Source organism: Phragmites australis, chromosome 22 (assembly GCF_958298935.1).
Source record: "Phragmites australis chromosome 22, lpPhrAust1.1, whole genome shotgun sequence".
Taxonomy (NCBI): domain Eukaryota; kingdom Viridiplantae; phylum Streptophyta; class Magnoliopsida; order Poales; family Poaceae; genus Phragmites; species Phragmites australis.
In genome coordinates, this window is record NC_084942.1 from 9054234 (window position 1) to 9074093 (window position 19860).

Sequence of the window (19860 nt, forward strand, 5' to 3'; positions counted from 1 at the left end):
AGTATTCTGGATGAACGAGGATTAAGCAAAACTTAGTTACAATTTGCTAATTATTGCAGGTAACTGAACGTACATATTTAAATTCCTTTATTGCAGGTAACTGAACGTACATATTTAAATTCCTTATATGCCAGCGAATGGTTGTCCCATCCGTTACATGCCACTTTTTGTCTCGCTGGCATGTGAGCTCGGACCCACCTTGTCCATGACACTACAACGGACTTTGCAAATTACTCCCTCTGGTTACAAATATAGGTTGTTTTAGTTTTCTCAACTATTTTCTAAATATAAGTTATTCTCGAACTTCTATGCATTTTTTCTCTTTTATTCCCATCTTGCCCTTGTTTAATAAATGTTACCACTCTCACAAATGAATGAGTTATCTTTACCAATACAGAATAAATAAAGGGTAATAAAGTCATTTGATCTACTTTCTTAATCCTTGTATATAAGTTTGAAACAACCTATATTTGTAATCGGAGGAAGTATATAAGAAATAAATTCATTGAGTAATGGGGGACAGCTACATGCATAAATACACATTGGAAAAGTATGAACAGGGAGATGGCTCGCTGGAAGAGCTCAGCTTTGCTGGACTACACTTGTATCATATGTGAATGTTGGCCGAAGGGGCATGTTGGGATATTTATCGTAACGCAGTGAATAGTAGACTCGTAACAATCAGTGTAATAATTGTTCTGTCTTATTATTATAACGGCTAGATAGGGTTATTTATAGTCATACACCTCAACTGTCATGATCATTATAACATTTGTATCCTTTATCTACAAGAATATTTCTTTTAACACTAGAAACTAATAATTGTTCTGTCTTATTATTATAACGGCTAGATAGGGTTATTTATAGTCATACACCTCAACTGTCATGATCATTATAACATTTGTATCCTTTATCTACAAGAATATTTCTTTTAACACTAGAAAATATTCTAAGATATTCTAGGTATTACTGTCAATGTACATTTGCAGAGCACTATCCTAACCGAACATGACACGTGTCCCAGGGGCCTGCATCAGGTCCCCCTTTGGGGCTACTGGCGGATTCTCTTTGGTCATCTTCCTGCTAGATTCTTGTTAACCCGTAGGCTACTCTTAGGGTAGGTCTTCGTTCTCTTACCGAAGGTCCTTGTGTCGCACCCCTTCATCCTCAGGGTATCGTTCTACCTTTCGTCATCTAGGCTTCATCGCATCCCTTCGTCCTTTGGTCCTCACTTTCGAGCTTTGCTCCACTTCCGCCCTTTGGCATTCCCTTTTTCATGTGCACCCTTCGGGAGAGATTATCACTTGTATCCTCGAACCTCCAATCCTTCGTTGTCCGTCCTTCGGCCTGATCTCTACAGACCATAGGGAAAACAAAAAGGGATTGGCTGATATAGTCTAAGTCAACGAGTGGGGGCCAATATGGTACCCCCCCCCCCCCCCAACAGGGTATTACATTGAGAGTTATATTGAGGATTAACTATTTACTGGTAGTCATCGGTTAAAACGTATCAGCATTCAGCTGTATAGTTTATTCTGTGCATCAATCAATTGTAAAATTACTGAAAAACAGGTAGCCACCAGTGGATGTTGTAAAATTCTAGAGCTATATAAGTTGTTGATCAGATTTAAGAAGAGCATTATCAGGTTTCAGGTCCAAACAATTCAAGCAATATTAAGCGACGAACATTAACCTAGTGCTCTTGCTCTTACTAAGGAAGGAATCTACAGCATAAAGTGCTCACAACGTAATAACCTTTTACATATGATTTCATGGTTTGTGAACCATGTTAGAGTACTTGGTTCGCAAAACCATGTTAAAACTAATCTACAGCTAGAAAACCAACCCTGGTACATGTGGAAACCAGACAGTAAGCGGGCAGCGTATAACCCTCCTTAGAGTTATTCCAGAAGCAATATTTTTTTTCAGTAAGCGCAATGACTACTGTTGGACAAGACGATCATGTGTGCAAGTACTATGAAAAGCACATCATCCACATAACTTAGCTATTAGAGTCCTGGGATATATATTTATGAACATATTCATAAAATCTGAGGACAAATGTCATAAGCCTGCACTCACATCATTTTGTAATGGTGCAGATGCTTTCCTCTTCCTGCCACATCATCTTGTACAGGCAACGCTTCAGCTCAAGTCTTGACAAGTTTCCTGCTTGAGTAAATGCCATCACCATCATCAATTAAGAACAGAAAATAACTGCTAAGAACTAATGACATCCTGAGAAACCTAAAATCACACGAGACGCACATACATTTGTGATTTCCTCCATTTCTCAAGCAGGGTGCCCAAAAGAGCTTCCTGTGCATCAACAGTTCAGTCAACATGAAAAATATCTCATGACTCAGGATCAAAAGCTTGTCTTGTCGCTTCTTCCCTCCTGGCATTTTCTTTCTCTATGTTAATTTGTTGTCCTGTAGGGTCTAGCTTATTTTTATCCATCAATGCCTGTGACGAGATATGTATCACCTTTCTGAATATCAACTGAAATATGAAGAGATGAACTTGCACCTGTGGTTTCTTCTCCTCTATGGAATTCAAACGTTGTTCTTCCTCTTGCTTATATTGCCTTCAGACAAGGCAGGCATCATGACTTTATGAATTATCTAATTTGTATGAAAAAAATTCACGCAAAGGAACTTATGATCAGGCCAGAGAAACAAAATCACCGAAAACTTCAGCAAGCAAACTACTAGCATCACTAAAGTTTTCTAAGAGACAAGTCAAAATAGATGGGGCCTACTGTAGTTCCTCTAAAATCAAATACAAGCTCATATGGTACTTGACACCATCATCCACTAAGATCAATTTTACCATTTAACAGAGCATAGCAACAGAGCAGTATATGCTTACCATCAGTCCACCACTTCTGTTTCTTGGTGAGAACACATGAGCATAGATATGTAATTAACTCGATAGCATCAATAATATCCAGAGATTCTAACGTAATTCCTTTCATGCCAAGCAGTATGTTTTCTTAGTTGCAGTCATTGACAGCTAAGTGAATTATGATCTTCTGCAAGTGACTGCCAATCCCTAATCTGCAATATTGCTAGATTTTGTTATTACAGTCACAAAAATGTTGCACATGGTGTTTTCTGTATCCAGTTAATTCCTGGTGAAAGATTTCCTGCCACCATACCAGTGCACCATGCCACATTACAGTGCACTGTCACTCAATTCGAATTATCTCAGCACCATCATTATCCATCCCCAACAAGAAAAGCTTGTAGCTTGTTGCCACTCTGTACCCAGCTAGAGGCAGGATTTTTCTGTACCTTCCTTGATTTCATTAGTGTTCTGATCTCATTTGCTTCACTCCACATCCCCGCCTCAGAATACATGTTCATCAGTAGAGTGTAGTAGCCTGAGTGCTCTGGCTTCAACTCAAACAAATGCTCTGCTGCCCATCGTGCTAATTCAATGTGTCCATGTATACGGCAAGCCCCAAGTAATGCTCCCCAAACATCAGAATTAGCATGAAAAGGCATGTTTCTGATTATTTCAGCAGATTCAGTCAGTTGTCCAGCACGCCCAAGAAGATCTACCATGCAAGCATAGTGCATCTGTTGCGGTTTAATATTTTGGGCAAGCATTTGACTGAAGTACTTCTTACCTCTCTCTACAAGCCCACCATGGCTACATGCTGACAACACTGCAATGTAAGATACATGATCATAGTCGATACCATCATCCTTCATCAAATCAAACAATTCAAATGCAACATCAATTTGGCCATGCATCCCATATCCCAAGATCATAGTGTTCCATGAAGCAACATCCTTTCCTGTAATCCTACTGAAGATCTTTGAGGCAGTATCAAGCATTCCACCTTTAGTGTACAAGTCCAGCAGTGAATTAGCCAGAAATGGGTGAGTACTTAACAATCTCCTCACTAAAACACCATGAATCTCTTTGCCTTGCTTAAATGCAGATAAATTAGCACATGCAGACAGACAACCCATGAAGGAAACAGCATCATACTCAACTCCGGAAGACCTCATCTGCTCAAAGAGATGCAGAGATTCAAAACAACATGGACTCTGCGAGTAACCCAAAATCAAAGTGTTGTATGATACGTCGTCTTTCTCTGACCTGTCAAAAATAATTCTTGCCAAGCTCAGATGCCCACACTTGGCATACACATCAATCAAAGCATTTGATACGAACAAATCAGATATTAATCTTCTACGGATTGACCATGCATGGATCTGCTTCCCCATCTTTATAGAGGCCATCCTTGCACAGGCTGGAAGCAGATTCACAAGTGTGAATGAATTTGGGCATTCGCCATTCTTTTGCATTTCAATGACAAGCCTGAACGCCTCAGTCTCAGCTCCGTTTTGCACAAGATTTGCAATCATTGCATTCCAGGAGACCACATTGCGTGCCTCAATTTTTTCAAAGACAGCAGACGCTTTCTCCAAACAACCAAATTTGGCATACATATCCATTAGTGAGTTGGCAATGAAAATATCTGATTCCATCGCTCTCTTTATACTATACCCGTGCACCTCCTTCCCCAAATGAAAATAACCAAGATCAACCAAAGCAGGCAGCAAACTTGACAGCGTTATAGACCCTGGCATGACTCCACACTCTGGCATTGCCCTAAACAGTTCCAGCACATCTTCATAAAGCCCTGCATGAACAAAGCAACCTATTGCAGAATTCCAAGAAACCTCATTCATCTCCAGTGTTCCGTTAAACACTCGCATTGATGCCTCCAAGTCTCCAAATTTCCCGTACATATCAACCAATGCATTCCCGAGATTCACCACAGAGTCAAGTCCAGCTTTCAACGCCAACCCATGGACACCCAACCCAAACCCCTCCTCCCGCTCCACACCACAGGCAGGCACCACCGACACCAAACTCGCCACATTTACCGGAACCCCGCTCCGCATCATCCCCACCACTACCCTCTTCGCGTCATCCAATATCCCGCTTGCCAAAAATGCCGAGACGAGAGAGTTCCACGAGACGACGTCCCGCGCGGGCATTTCATCAAACACCCTGCGCGCGTCGCTCGCGCGGCCGCAGGCTGCGTAGAACGCAACGAGCGTGTTTCCGGCGAAGACGTCCGCAAGGTGGCCGCGCCGGAGAGCAGCCGCATGGAGCTCGAGGCCCTTGGCGTAGTGGGCCTCTGCTGCTGCTGCTGCGGCGGCGGCGGCGTGGAGGGCGAAGGGGAAGGTGCGGTCGTCTGGGCGCACGCCAGAGCGGACCATGCGGTTGTAGACTTGCAGGGCCTCGGCAGGGAAGGCGGCGGAGGAGAGCGCGCGGGAGAGAGAGTTCCAGAGGAAGGCAGAGCGGAGGCGGAGCGGGTGGCAACGGAGGACGAGGCGCGCCGAGGGGATGTCGGCGAGCGCGGAGTAGGATAGGAGCAGGGCACCCGCGAGGGGGAGGGACGCGGAGAGGGCGCCGGATACGAGGGCGGCCGCGTGGGCGCGGTGGAGGAGGAGGTGGCCGCCGCCGCATTGGTGGAGGCGGAGGACGTGCTCGTGGAGGGACGCGGCCGTGAAGACGGTGGCGGGAGCGCGCTGCTGCATGAAATTGTTTGCAGGTGGAAAGGAAAACGCGAGTTGTGGCTAATTACGCGGTGAGTCCTGTAATCATTCGCATTCTTTTTCTCTTATTCATCAGAAAATAAGACGTGTTATTTAGCCACGTCATCAAAAAATACAAAAATAATTGGTACTCCAAAATAAAAATAGAAATTGAATTTAGTGTCGTTCGTAGATTACATGAATCTAAGGATGTCTAATAAGGAAGACGATGCTGTGAGAATCCGGAGATAACAAAGGTGTTGTTGGCCAGTGATAAGACAATGGAGATCGAAAAGCAAAGAGTAGTTATGGTATTTGTTGCATGGATGGGTGGAGTCGTCATGTGCATGTGGGCTGTGGCAGCAACGACAGGGTGATTAGAGAAGAATGGAAATTTGGGTTTGTAGAGAACTAGTGTTGCCAAGGTGATGGTGTACGCTCCGTGCTACTGTCGAGTACAATAGAGGTCTTAGCGCTCATGTGCTTGTGGTTCTGAAAAGTGAATGTTGATGAGAAGATAGGTGACATTAATTTGATTGGTCCATAAAAGTTTGTCTTTTTTCAGAAAAAATAAGTGAAACTATATAAAAATGATAATGTACCAACATCTTCCCTTCCTTATGACCCCTATTTTATCAGACTTCTCCTTCGTTCGCACGAGATATAGTGGTTGTGCAATTCCTCTCTGCACTTACACTACTCCCTGTGGTCTTCAGCGTGCCCAACCTCTATTCCCTTATGCTCTCTCATTTTTTATGAGACTCCCACCTCCCCTTAACGCTTTATTTCATCGCTAGGAAAATACACTAGACCATACGCACTCACCCATCAATACCTAAGCTCGTCATTGACCACATTTACGTGTAGATCTACAATGGTGCGCCAAATCTGAGGTAGGGCATAGAGAGATGGCTCATGCAAACAAAAAATCTAGGCCCCTTGGGACAACTTTTGGTAAAAAAAATTGAACCGAGGCCTCAAACGGCATGCTTCCCCCGCTTCTCACGAACACCATTTTAGGAGACCCCTCCTCGTTACACCTGCGATGCAGAAGCGGCCGAACACCCGTGCATATGTTAAATAGAGCCACTGAAGTTTGGAAATAATTATCCACAAACGACACTCTCCTTATGAGATCCTAATTATTTGTTTAAGGTTCATTCAAATTTGTTCATAGATCTAGTAAAGATTTTTTTCAGAGAACTTAACTGAATTTGTATACTCCTTTACTAAGTAATGATTCAGTTTGCACCAAATGCATGGCATTTTTCTTTTCAGGTATGTATTGAAGCTTGTGCAGTTTGCTCATGTGTGATGCTTGGAGTTGGTCTTTGGAGAGTTCAGTGATGGCTGAAGTAGTTGTGGTTTTGCCAATGTTATAGATTCTTCTTCAGAGTATGTCCAATGTAATAAACTTTTCTATTGTCATACTTTACACTTATATACGAAATTATTAATACTAGAAAAATTCCACTAAAATGTAAAAGATTAATGAAAGTAATGACATCAACATTTATTCAGCAATTAAACTAAGTGTTCATTCTGTTCAGAGGGATATTGGTCATTATACACTCAAGACAGATAATCTCCAAAAACAAAACTAGGGTTGCCAAAGGGCCAGCTTCTCCAGCTAATGGATTCTTCTTACAGGATTTTTCGAGGACAACAAACTTATCGGAAATGCTCCTTAGAAAAAAGTTTTTCAGATTTATGCAATTATAAATATCACGGTTTTGAAATATGTCATTACACTTTCAGTATTTGAAAAGATGTCATTATAAATCTCATAAAATTAGATCCTTATTATTATAAATCTCTTAAAATTAGATCATACCATTACGAATCTCTCGAAATTGGATCATACCATTACAAATCTCCTAAAATTGGATCAATGCCATTATGAAATGTGCTTGGAGACTAAGATAATGGCATTGATTCAATTTTATTAGAAATACCGAAAGTGTAGTGGTATATTTTAAAATACCAAAATTGTAGTGGTATATTTTAAAATCGTGATATTTATAATGACATAAATCTAAAAATCCCTTAGAAAAAAGGTGTCCCAACAGAGACTCTAGTATGATGGTCAACACACGCTCGACGATCGGGGCAGATGGTTCAGACAAAGGCAGCAACAAGGTGGCATTGGTGGAAGTGGTAAGATACATTCTTTTGTTTTTGTGTTCTCGCTGAATCTTGGATGGAATTACCTTTCACTAGGGGTGAAAATAGGTAGGATATTTCCCGCCCGTCTATCCGCCCGAAAGGATTTGGATAGTATTTTAAAGCAAAAAATTGGATATTCGATAATTTTATCAGATATCAGGGTCAAAGTCGTATAATTGTATCGAATACCGGATGCAGATGTAGGGAGGTAAGTATCCATTGGATATCAGATATTCGAGAATAAAATCGGATATATCCCAAGAGTATTTGAGCCTATCTTCTGGAAGTTGTAACTTTCTCATACGAGGTCAAATAAAGACGATCTTTATATGAAAATTGTAGTTCTAGATGGGATCTACAAGTTTCTAGTTGGTACCTTTTCATTTAAAATTGTTAATATATCCAAGTAATTAATAGAAGCTTTAGCCAACATATTAGATACTCATAACTTCTCTGGTTTTGCTTTAACATAATTCCTTCTATAGGAATATATTGCTAATTTCCTTGTTGGACCTCTAGTGTCGTTGAGTTTTCGACATGTGGAATAATCGAACAATAATAATATATGTAATATATATAGTTGTTGCTTTTACTCATGACCGAAATTATCTGCATCTGACTCGTTGCATATTCGATCGTATTCGTAACCGAGACTATCCGCATCTATATCTGCATATGAGACCATCCGTGTCTGGCTCTGACTCCAATAAAAAAATGTGAGATATGCTATAGGATCGGCGATATCCATCAATTTGATCCAATTACACCCCTACCTTTCGCCAAATTCTAGCCAAATGCACTATTTTAGTTTCCTAGCCTTTGCTTATCTATATTTTTTCATTGATGAAAATTCTTTTTATTAGTCTATATTTATTTGTTGAACAGTAAAAGCTGAATTTACTCTTCAAGCACTAAAAGCAACTAAGCAAGTGAAAGAGAGACGGAAGTATATATGGTAATATGAAAATGGTGAGATCCACTTGGATGGCTAAAAAGCTTGTTGAAAAGTTTATTGCTCCTTTTGTGGCCGCTAACATCTTGTTTGCTGCAACTGAAATTGAGGTTAAGGAGAAGGAAAAAGTTATAACAAGTCTGACAAGAAATAGGTAAATCGTAAAGTTCTTAAGGCATCTTCCGGTGTTAGTTTTTTACACATTAATTAGATGTCTAGCTAGATAAAAAGTTGATGTGGCAAGTAATTTAAAGAGGAGAGAGAATAGATTTGTTTCTTATGAAAGAAACTAGCTTTTTAACAATCTAGACGATCATGAGATAATTAATTGTCGAGAGAGATTTCAAGAAACAAGTAACACATGGACGTATTGAAAGCTTATTTCTTAATATCTTTTTTTAGACATCACCTAATAAATAAGGCATTACGAGTGGCTAAGTGTAATCTAATGAACTACCATAACAAGGTTAAAATTGGCCAAGTTGTGTGGTTGTTTCGATGAAGACAACATGGTTTATTTCTGTTGCTAGTTCTGTTCTCTCTCCTAACACACATGTTTAGCCAACAAAGAAAACAAAGCTTCACGGGGCGAGCAATGGTTGTATGATTGGTCACGCAACCAATCACACTTTATATACACTTAGTAGCATTGATCCTGTATTCTTTCTTTGGTCAGATTTTCCAACGGCTAGCACTCATCCATAGCCCACGAAGGGACATTTCCGCAATATGTTGTGCATACAATGGTTATCTAGGTTGTCCGTACATTTCACCGCATGAATCTTGGAGAAAACCAAAGAAAATGCAGAAAATGGCAGATATGTAAATGTACTAGGCGTACTCTTCCTCCCCTCCAACTTAGTTGAAATCATGGGCAGTTTTTCCTCCTTGTCGGCCCAGAACACCGGAACACTGTTGCTCCTCCTCTCCACACATATCTGCCTCCGTCACCTGGGCTACGCATGCTCGACGAGCACACTGCCCCCCTTTGACCCAATTCATACCCATCCCAGGTATTGTCGCCTCCTGAGTTGGAAGAGTACTCCAGCGTTACATCTTCTACCTCACTGTGCCGCCTCTGTGATTTAGAGCCGGCGATGCCCACAGGAAGTACCAGCGAATGCACTGGTGAAGCTGCGTCCTGTGGTCCAAGTCTGTCACTGCCAATCATGCACTGCAGCTAACAGAGCTCCAGAGCCGCCTCCTTAGGAAAGGTAAATAATTTTCGGCACATCTTACTGCATATCTTTGCTTCAAACAAACATTCTATCTTCGTACATTTTAGCTTCAATTGAAACATACATTGAGGTCATGAACATCGATTGAAAATTAGAAGCATCCATTGAGATCTTGGACAGATCTTGGACACAAAATTGTAAATGTTAGATCTGTGGTCAACCATACAAAATGGATGTTATTGTTTTCTTTAAAATAGTTTAGCAAATAGATGTAGCCAATTAAAATGCAATGTTGAACACAACTGCATTTTGTAAGTTTAGGATTCCTTTGGTAATCACCAAAAAGAATATGTACCAGAACTCTTGAATATGTACCAGGATTCCTTATGCATGCAATGAATGTCTTGGTTCCCAATTGTTCTTTCATCTGACTCAAGGAAGATGAATAATTTTCATAATTATGAGTTTATGTCTATACATTTATATGAAGATCAGTTTCTTAAGTTTGCACATATTTTTAATTGATTAGATGTTACAGATATGAAATGTGCTCTCAATTCTATTGATGAGGAGCAAGAGATTGGTTGCGAGGAGGTTTGCTCTGAGTCCATAAGAGGATTCAAAAACTCAGATATTAATATAATGTATGGACAAGATAAATATTTAGATTACATAAGAGTGATTACTGTATAGATAGGTGCTAGTACTTGATTAATCAAATACTAGATTTTTAATAGATTAGCACAAGATTTAAACAAGAACATAACCTAGATGGTTGTTGGAAACATCACGGAATAAAAGCAAATATTTAAACAAGAACTAATTATGTGCAAAAATGAACAAGAACAAGAACAAAACCAATACCACATATGAATAAGAACAGAGCAATGTAGAATGGACTCTTTCTGAACTAGTTTCTCTGTCTCTGGTTAAAATTTTTAGATTAGGAACACGCTAATAGCACCAATATATTTATTAACTCAAGTTACTAAACCATACCTTAGGACCATAAATGCATGCTAACGACCTACATTGAATGTCCCGTTCGAAGATTTTAATATTGTGGTTAAGATGTATTAGGGTAATGATACTTTAATAAGTATGAAAATAGTGTAGTAAGAAAAATCCAGGGTTTTCTGGGAACAACTAAAATTGGCAAACAGTGACACATTATTTATCATAAAAAAACAAATCAATGACAATCACTATAGTATTCTTTTCTCGGAAACAACTATTTTTGCATGTGCTCACGCTTGGGGATCAAAACTAGATAGTGGATGGTGCACTCAATTGACTTTAACATTTGCTTAAATATGAAATGAAGAAAACAGAATATATGCATGACAAGAGTATTCTTTTAAGAAACAAATACATAATTTTACATATTTTACAAATTTAATCAATCCAAACATATACACAATTTTACTTGACCTCCAAATATTCTTTCTAACTAAGAAACTAGACGTGGAGCGTGTATGCAGGTTTGATAGAAAGCTTGGCGGGCCAAAAAATAAGGAAGAAATGTCATCAAGGAATTAAAATCTTACGCACAGATGGGTACGAACAAGAACATAACCTACATCACATATGAGTAAGGAATCCTACACACAAGCTGCTGATATGTAGAAAGAATATAATCTACGCCTCATATGAGCAAGAAATCATATGATGAAATGAGCAGATGCGCCTTCACAAACCTTCGATCAACAAAAGGAGAACATTTTTACTAGGTCAGAACTGTCGACGCCGTCACCGCTAAAGATGAGCTAACCTACGCAACAAATATGCACGAAATTATCAGGTAAGATTAACAGATCCGTCTTCACAAATCTCCAACGTCATCAATACCGTAACAACCATAGATGAGCTTCACCACCGCCGACCGTCACTCAACAAAAGCGAAGGAACCGCCTTTGCCGTTCGACCGTCGCCGGCCTGCCTATCGTAGATCAGAACGGTCGTAGCCAGCCGTGGTGACTAATCAGCACTGTCGCCGTCACTAATCACAACAACCGCAATCGATGTCCATCAACATCGTCACCTGTTTTGGAAAGAAAAGGAACAAGAAGAACGCAGACAGCACAAATACCTAGCTCAGCACGCGAAATAACACTTCTGCCCTCAGCAGCCGATTAAGCGTTGCGGACGACATTTACAGGCTGCGATGAACAGTTCCGAATCTCAAAACAGACATACGGCTGTGATAGGCATTGTGTCCCGCAGTACAATGTGGAGCTGCCGACGGGGCCTTACGCCCCTCCTCCATCATCTATCCCCACATTCCCACTCGTGCGTTCCGTACACGCCACCTCCGCCTCCCCACTCCACCCCATGGACTCGCCGCCGCCGCCGCTCCCCGCCCCTCGCTCACCGGATCCGTCCCCCTCCACCCTCCCCTGGCCAGACCTCCTCGCCGGCGCAGCCTCCGCCACCCGCCGCCTCGTCGCCGCGCACTCACGCCACTTCCTCGCGCTCTCCTCGCTCCTCCTCCTCCCGCTCGCACTCCTCCTACTCTCCCTCCCCTCGCCGCTCCTCCTCGCCGCCTCCTCCTCCCCCCACGCTGCCCCATCCGTCTCCCTCCGTTCCCTGCTGGATCCGCGGCCGATCCCCCTGCCCGCGCCCCTCCCGCTCCTCGCCCTCGCCGCCGCGCTCCTCTACCTCGCCGCCTTCGCCGCCGCCGCAGCCAGCGCGCACGCCGGCTTCTTCGGCCGCCCCGTCAGGCTCCTCGCCTCCCTCCTCTCCGTGCCGGCGTCACTCCTCCGCCTCCTCCTCACGGCCCTCCCGGCTTCCCCTCTCCTGCTCCTCCCCCTCCTCCCTCTCCCCGCCCAGCTCGGCACGGGCCTCGCTGTTCTCGGCGTCCTCCTCCTAGCCCCCTTCTGGTCCCTCGCCGGCGCCGCCGCTGTGGTGGAATCCACCGCGGGGCTCTCTCCGCTCCGCCGGAGCTGTCGGCTGCTCTCGGGCGCGCCCCTCGCCGCGCTCTCCGCGTTTCTGGTCTTTGCCGCGGGTATCGGTGTCACGCTCTGGGGGTTTGGCGGGGTGGCCGCCGAGACCTACGATGCTGCCGCTGGGTGGGCTGGGATGGCGCCCGTGGTGGTGAAGGCGGTGGTCGGCACCGCACTGCTGGCTGTGATGATGCTGTATGGGATGGTGGCCAACGTGATGCTGTACATGCACTGCCGCGCGCTGCACGGGGACCTCGCCGGTGAGATCTACAACGAGTTCGCCGACATGTATGTTTTCCTGCCATTCGACGAGGGCAAGGATCGGCATGTCATCTCCGTGGTCACGATTTGGCCGTGATTGGTTACCTTGTCAGCAAGCAGCGGTGAGTCTGCACATTCGAAAAACAGTTTTGAGTTTTTGACCCTGTATGACCGTGTACACATCGCTGTTATTCTGTACATAAGTGTGCGAATGGTAATATACTATACTAATGGATTCAGACAACCGTGCCCTTGGTTTTGTCCTGGAAGTAGAAAAGGATTTGTCAAATGTACGCTATTATCTCGGTTAGTCAGTCGGATTGAATGATAAACTGATAATTGTGTAGACTTAGTGGTATATTAGATACAACAGTGGCAGCATAAGATTACATCTAAGATGATAAAATGGTTTGACCGATCCAATGTTCACCTAGACACTAGACGTAGACATACGGTCTAGATGTTTTTGTACTGCAGCAGCAAATAAGCAAACACATAGCTATATGTTCCTGAGTGCGGTACGATATTTTCAAGTGAGATGCAAACAAATAGATATATGGAGGAGCTGCAGAGGAATCCGTGACAGAGGAAGAGACAAGCAGTGGATCAGAACACATATCCGACGGACTGTGGGCGGTGAAGAGTTACGGAGTGGAGGGGACATGGACCTGATGGGTGACGGCGAAGGCACGGGGACGACTGCAACCGGCGGTGATTGGAGACAGTGGATGAGAGGAGAGACTGAGAAATGATGGATGGGGAATGGTTTGGGGCCTTTGTATCCCAAAGGCCAAACCCTAAAGCCTTTGTGCAGATGGGCACGGCTGAAACTTTTCCTCCTGTGCGGCCGCACCAAGATGCTGCATCTCCGGGACGGCTGACTAGCTATGTCTAGGAATTGTCTAGCGCCGCCAACCAGACCGTCTGTGATCATAGTTGACTGTCTAGACGGTCTACCTGTCTAGAGGTGTGACTACCCCGTAAACCCGGCACCAACCCCTCGACTACCGTCTAGTCATCGCTAGATGACCGTCTACACGAACACTGGTCCTATCTATTGAAAGACTTTGAGTTAGCAACTTTGCATTGCTTCAAATAATCTTTAGAATTCAGTTGCCCTCTGTTGGAAACTGTCTTATTCAGATACTACACTGTTGAAACAAATAATATTGTTGAATATTGATAGTGTCAGACCTATCAAAAGTATCTAATTATGATAAATTTACCTTGCACATGAAGAAATGTTGGGTGGACTTACAGGTTCCGTTTCATTAGCCAGTTGTTGATATGCAATGCAAAGGTAGTCTGAGGATGAACGTTGCTAGTGGCAGACACGTTTCTTTTTCAGAGGATATATTTCCTCTATTTTGTTGTGCTTACTACCTTATTCTTCACTGCAACGGCAATCTTCCTTCACTGGAGAAATGCTTACTGGCATCCTTAGCATTACCAAGGAATTAATAAATTATATCATAAATACTGACTCCCTTTAATGTTTGTAAAGCAGGTCTCCAGTATTATGTATTGCAAATGCTGAGATGTATAGCTCTGAATTATTTTGAGGGACTAAAACTCAAAAACCTCAGACTCTGTGTGCACCTCAGTTACAACATATATAGAGTTATCTATGATGTTGAGGAAGAAGGATGATCTTTTCTTCTTTTGGTTTCTAGGTTCCCTTTGCTTATCTGTGGTGACTGTCTTGAAAATCCAGTATTGGCTTTTAACTTCTATAATTTATCATAACATTTTTTTTTACCAATTGTTCTCACCTGGAGAAGGCAACTACAGTGTGCATAGCATAGGCACCACACTGCCCTTTTACATGTTTCGTACTGTGTTATGTCATAGAACAAAATGCTGGTACTGTTTGTAGATACAACTGCTCTGAATTGAGGACTCCTTATATGCCATTGCAAAATTTCTCAATCCTAGATTTCCATCGCCTGTGTCAATGACATATGGGGAATCCAGAATTGGAAAATTGTGCAGCGGCATGTGAGAATTTTATCCATATTTTATTATTACATAAGTAGCCTGTAGAAGAGAACAAACAGCACAAGAGGCTCCATTTACTGTCCAATCACCATATCTTAAATGATGAATATTGTGTTACTAACCTGGAGACTTTATTGGAGAAGTTAATTCTTTCTGTGAATCACAAAACAATTCTTTTGATGGATTAATATACTTAGCACACTGAAAGGAAAAGAAGAAAAGAACAAGCAATATGGAATAAAACATAATTGTGTTTATTAGCATGATGTGTAGAGAAATTTTGAGGAAACCAAAAGATGTGTAGCTTGTGAATATCAGGACATGATAATAGGTGCTTTTTTTTAAAAAAAAAATGGAAATGCCATTGGAGCACACTGTATTGTTGAAAATGTGATTAAAATTTGCACTTTGTAGCATTAACCAGGTACGAATGTCGCTAATGTACTCTCCAGAACTAATTAAGCATGAATGACGCTAATTCACTCTTCAGAACCAAATATTTTTGACACAATGCTCCTGCATTATTTGTCAGTTGGCTTTTGTTGAATTCCTTGTGGGTAGGAGCACTAGTAGAACTTGAACCGTACGTTGTTGATGGCAGAAACAGAGGAAGTCGGAATCACGTGATGAGCAAAGTGTGCACCGTAACTGATGGTGCTCTTGTGACGGTTTGTCTGCCACCCCATACGCGACGCATTGCTGGACCTTGCCTGGTGGCTTGCGTCTCTTGCAGCTGTATCAGGCTACCTACTAGGCCCTATTAGGCTCGTGACACTGCCAGGCCACCTGCAATGGCCTTCATAGCTCCCTGATCAGGTTCCTGTGTTACTGGACCTCGCGTGGTGGCTGTGCTCCTATGCATTGGTGTGTGTTAGGGTCTTCAGTCGTAGTCTGTTGATCCAATCGTATTTGTGACATGGGACAAGTGATGCTGCAGTGTTACATGACACGTCGGAGTCTGACTTGAGTGTGGTTGTCGGAGTCTAACTTGGGTTTGGGTGTCTGATTCGGCAAATTCTAAAAATAGGACTCGGGGATTCGTTATACATATATGTGTGTATATATTTGAATTTTTAAAATTAAAAATACATTCAAGTTTATATTAAAAAACAAGTAACTAGTCAATGGTGAATATTCAGCGGGCGGATGGAGCGGCTTCGCGTGCTAGAGGTGGTCGGAGTGTTGCCGCAGTATGCCGCGGTGAGGGATGCCGTTGTCGCCTGCCCTAACCTAACCAACCTGGCGCTGCTTGGCAACGATTGCTTGGACTCGTGTGTCCGTGTAACATTGATGCTGTGTGTTGCAGTTAGGGTTCAGTTATACTTTATTACTTTGACAAGGTTACGAAATATAATCCCAAACCCTCATTTGCCAGTTCATTTTGGAAATGTGTCGCCATTGTCTTGGTGCAGAATTATAAACAAGTTTAACTAATGGTATTCTGGTAGGCGCTTGACACAAGTTTGCATGACTTAGACTGAACCATCTATTATATATCTTAGTTGAAATTGTTGTGTTGTGGCTCTTGTGTATGGGACAAGTGACCTTTCTTTTGATCAACCTCTGGTTGTCAAGGCAATGAAGGTGAGAAAATTAAGTAGAAGGGAATCTATTATATTAGTAGACAGACATTTCTCCTTTTTTCTTGCTAATGACTATAACATGATTACCGATCATTTTGGGGGTTATCTGCACAAAGAACACTTGTTCTGCGTTGGACTTTTTGGGAGTTATCTATTTAGACGTGTGTGAAACAATGATTATCTAACACCACCACATAGGATGTGGCTTGTGATTATTCATTTTGAGAGTCTACCTATGATCTGCGATGAGCTGATTCGTTTTATCCATCACAATGAAACTTAATATTTGGTTATTTGTTATTCCCAGCGTTTGTGTAGAAATTATTTGCAAACGTAGGCTGGGCATAAACTGGTGTCCGCTCTGAAGCATTTTTACTCTGCAAATGCTGGGCTGGCATAAGTAATGTCAAGAAAAAGTAACATGACAAAGTGCTGGGACTAAGTATACATACAGCATTCATTGTACAGGTTCATCCGTAGTCTTATGTTACTGGAGGAAGAAAAAAAATGCTCTTTGCGTCATAGATGTGCTTCACTCTGCTGATCTGTGTTTGCATTTGAACTAGTCTTAGATGGCTTAATCAGCTACCGTAGTGTGCCGCATAGGCGCCACATCATCCTATTTTTGCGTGTTTGATGTCGCAGTATCAATGACTGCATTGTTCCTCCTGTCCCTCACAATCCCAGTTTGCAACAATCCACAGGTTTCGCAGAGCAGGATGCATTTGCTGCTGACCTGTGCGCAGGTTGCTGATCAAGACGACTATATCCCTCGACGGCGTCACGGATGGTCCAACACCAGATGCGTCAGCCAAGGCTAAGCACAACGTGAGGATGAGGAACCAAGCAGGTTTCGCAGAGAATACGCGGACCTAGCAGTGTCACTGCAACGCCACCATGGCGTCGGGAAAACCAGCTGGTGTCCCGCCCAGCTGCGCATTGGATGGTGATCACCTGGCCAACGGATGCATCGAAGGAGGCCGGTCATCTCATTGCCTCTACCTCTTCCATGACATCGTGTATACATGCTAGGTGAACGATCACTGGATGCAGCCGTCAACAGTGCCAGAGTCACCGTCTCCTGGTAACGTCGTCGGCCCTCTCCTCTTACCGCCGGTGGTCAGTCATGGCCTCTCCTGCATGCTGGTATATGTTTTCCTCACGCTTGCATTGCCACCACCCCTAGCCACGATCATCGTTCGCCGCAAAAGCCTGCAACAAGCCCTTAGACACCTCCCCGTGCACCGTAGCTTTCCGCCACCCGGATCTACGATCGGGATTGGCAAGATAACAAGAACTTAACCCCATTGGCACTGCCCACTCGGCTGTCTTGGAGAATACACATGCCTTACTCGAGCATGTGTCCTTCCGTTAGTTCATCGGAGGGTCTCCTCCACTAGCAAATCTTCCAATCGAGGTCTTAGTTTCTGATGCTTCTGTCTGATATTTACATCATGATTAGTGGGACCTTATGTTACAGACCTCGCTGAGATTCAGATAGAGAAGAAGGGACCCGAGGAAAAAGGAAGAAGCCTTGGGGAAGGAGTTGTTCAACGAGGACAAATTGTCCTTGCTGCCGTTTCCGAATTTACTTCAGCAATGCCTCATACACAGGCGAGTTCCAGTCAAGGTAACAAATAGCATTCGTAGTGGCCACTATTGGGGTAGCGGATCTATGCCACTATACCATGTCAAGGTAGCAGGCTAAATGTAACGAGCGGGTTGCAATTGCAGGCTACAATAACACTTAGCGGACCGTTACATTACGTTGCAAAACCTAGCAGGCCAACTCAACTCCCTTGCTCAACCTTCACTCCAGCTGCCACTCGCCAGACGCCTAGGCCCCGGACCACGCTTGGCCTACGCCTCACACCAGTCAACGTCGCCATCGCCCTTGCCCCGGGCCCCAACCGCCACCTACGGCCTATCAGCGCCATCCTGCCCCTGCCGCCGTCACCGTCGCCGCCCCGGCCTGACCTCCACGGCATCGCCTGTGCTCCGGCTGCTCGATTGTGCCCCGACCAGTCGTCCCCCAGCTGCTTGGCTATGCCTCGGCCCCTGTTTGCTCAACCGCAGCATGTGCCACGGCTGCTCCCCGCCCGCCTCAAAATTGTGAGTATTTTTAAAATTCCGCTATTGTAACTTAGCGTCCACAAAATTACCCGCTATCCGCAATCCATACCCGACACCAATCCACTACCACCCGCTATCTGCTATTTATTACATTGGTTCCAGTATTCAACAGGATGACCTCCCGGCCGATTACAAAACGGAAACAGAGCCTTCTATTGTCGAACGGTAAACAGAGTAAAGAGTATTTCATCTTTACGCCTTGGCTCGCAGCTGGCGTCGTTCCTTCGCACGCCTGACGTTGCGCTTCCTCTTGCGTTTGACGCCTTCCACGGTCATGACACCTCAGGGCATGCCGTGGCTAGTCGCCCTCTTTTATCTTACCGTCACATTCTTGGGCCCTGCTTCATTTGTTTAGTGTGCGGTGCTCCACCACGCTGATGTGAACATGTGCTTTAATGTTTAATCGCAGTGATGAGTGCACTATAGCATGACACAGTATTGCCGTTAAACGTCTATCGATAAGAGTTGATGGTCACCATTAAATCTTTTTTGTCAGCAAAGGATGCGAACAAGTGACTTTTGAGCCATGAAGGAAGTGTCCCCACGCATGCATCGATCGGCAGCTATCAGATTCGAACCGAACAGTAGGTGTGCTGTAAGGTCCGCTATCGCTAGCTTGAGCTGTCCGTCTATCCTATAACCCAACTCAAACTGGAAAACCGTATCGTGATCTATAGTCTCTAGCTGAGGAAAGCGAAAACAGCTTACATTTACACACCACGCCTGAAGTGGTGGCAATGGATACAGAAGAACTCTGATTTTGTATCGCGTTGTCCGCGCATAAAGTTGTATGTATATTGCTGTGATTTCGACTCTTCATGAGGTACTGATGCTAATTGCACATATAATGCACACAAGGACAGTTGTGACAGTCTTCTTCTTTTCTTTTCTTCTTTTCTTTTTTTTTTAAACAGAATTACAGAAGAACTCTTATTTGAGGACAACAGTCTTCCTAAACAAAATCTATCTAGGTATGGTGGAACTACTAATTTTTATAAAATTTTAAAAATTGCTGGGGGATTGGTATAGAAAATTTCAAAAAGAAATTCAGTGATCAATTTTTATTCTGTTTTCACTTAAGAG

General features: G+C 43.3%; 2 protein-coding genes across 8 annotated transcripts; one reads left to right on the forward strand and one right to left on the reverse strand.

The window, feature by feature from the left end:
• Positions 1-816: 816 nt before the first annotated feature.
• LOC133905321 (pentatricopeptide repeat-containing protein At1g18485-like) lies at positions 817-5605 on the reverse strand. 5 transcript variants are annotated; one of them, XM_062347090.1, is made up of 5 exons: positions 2872-5605; positions 2530-2587; positions 2273-2441; positions 2083-2169; positions 817-1354 (listed from the first exon to the last, which is right to left on the reverse strand). In XM_062347090.1, the coding sequence occupies exon 1, from the start codon at positions 5565-5567 to the stop codon at positions 3222-3224; it is 2346 nt and encodes a 781-aa protein (XP_062203074.1). In that variant the 5' UTR covers positions 5568-5605; the 3' UTR covers positions 817-1354; positions 2083-2169; positions 2273-2441; positions 2530-2587; positions 2872-3221. The 5 variants fall into 5 exon arrangements, with proteins under 5 accessions (XP_062203074.1, XP_062203073.1, XP_062203070.1 ...); XM_062347089.1 differs by having other exon boundaries at positions 2273-2466; XM_062347086.1 differs by having other exon boundaries at positions 2530-2624.
• Positions 5606-12056: 6451 nt separating this feature from the next.
• Positions 12057-19625, forward strand: LOC133905445 (uncharacterized). Of its 3 annotated transcripts, none has more exons than XM_062347221.1 (2): positions 12057-13185; positions 17349-19625. In XM_062347221.1, the coding sequence occupies exon 1, from the start codon at positions 12192-12194 to the stop codon at positions 13158-13160; it is 969 nt and encodes a 322-aa protein (XP_062203205.1). In that variant the 5' UTR covers positions 12057-12191; the 3' UTR covers positions 13161-13185; positions 17349-19625. The 3 variants fall into 3 exon arrangements, with proteins under 3 accessions (XP_062203205.1, XP_062203206.1, XP_062203207.1); XM_062347222.1 differs by lacking the exon at positions 17349-19625 and adding an exon at positions 16201-16217; XM_062347223.1 differs by lacking the exon at positions 17349-19625 and adding an exon at positions 14571-14588.
• The last annotated feature ends 235 nt before the right edge of the window (positions 19626-19860 follow it).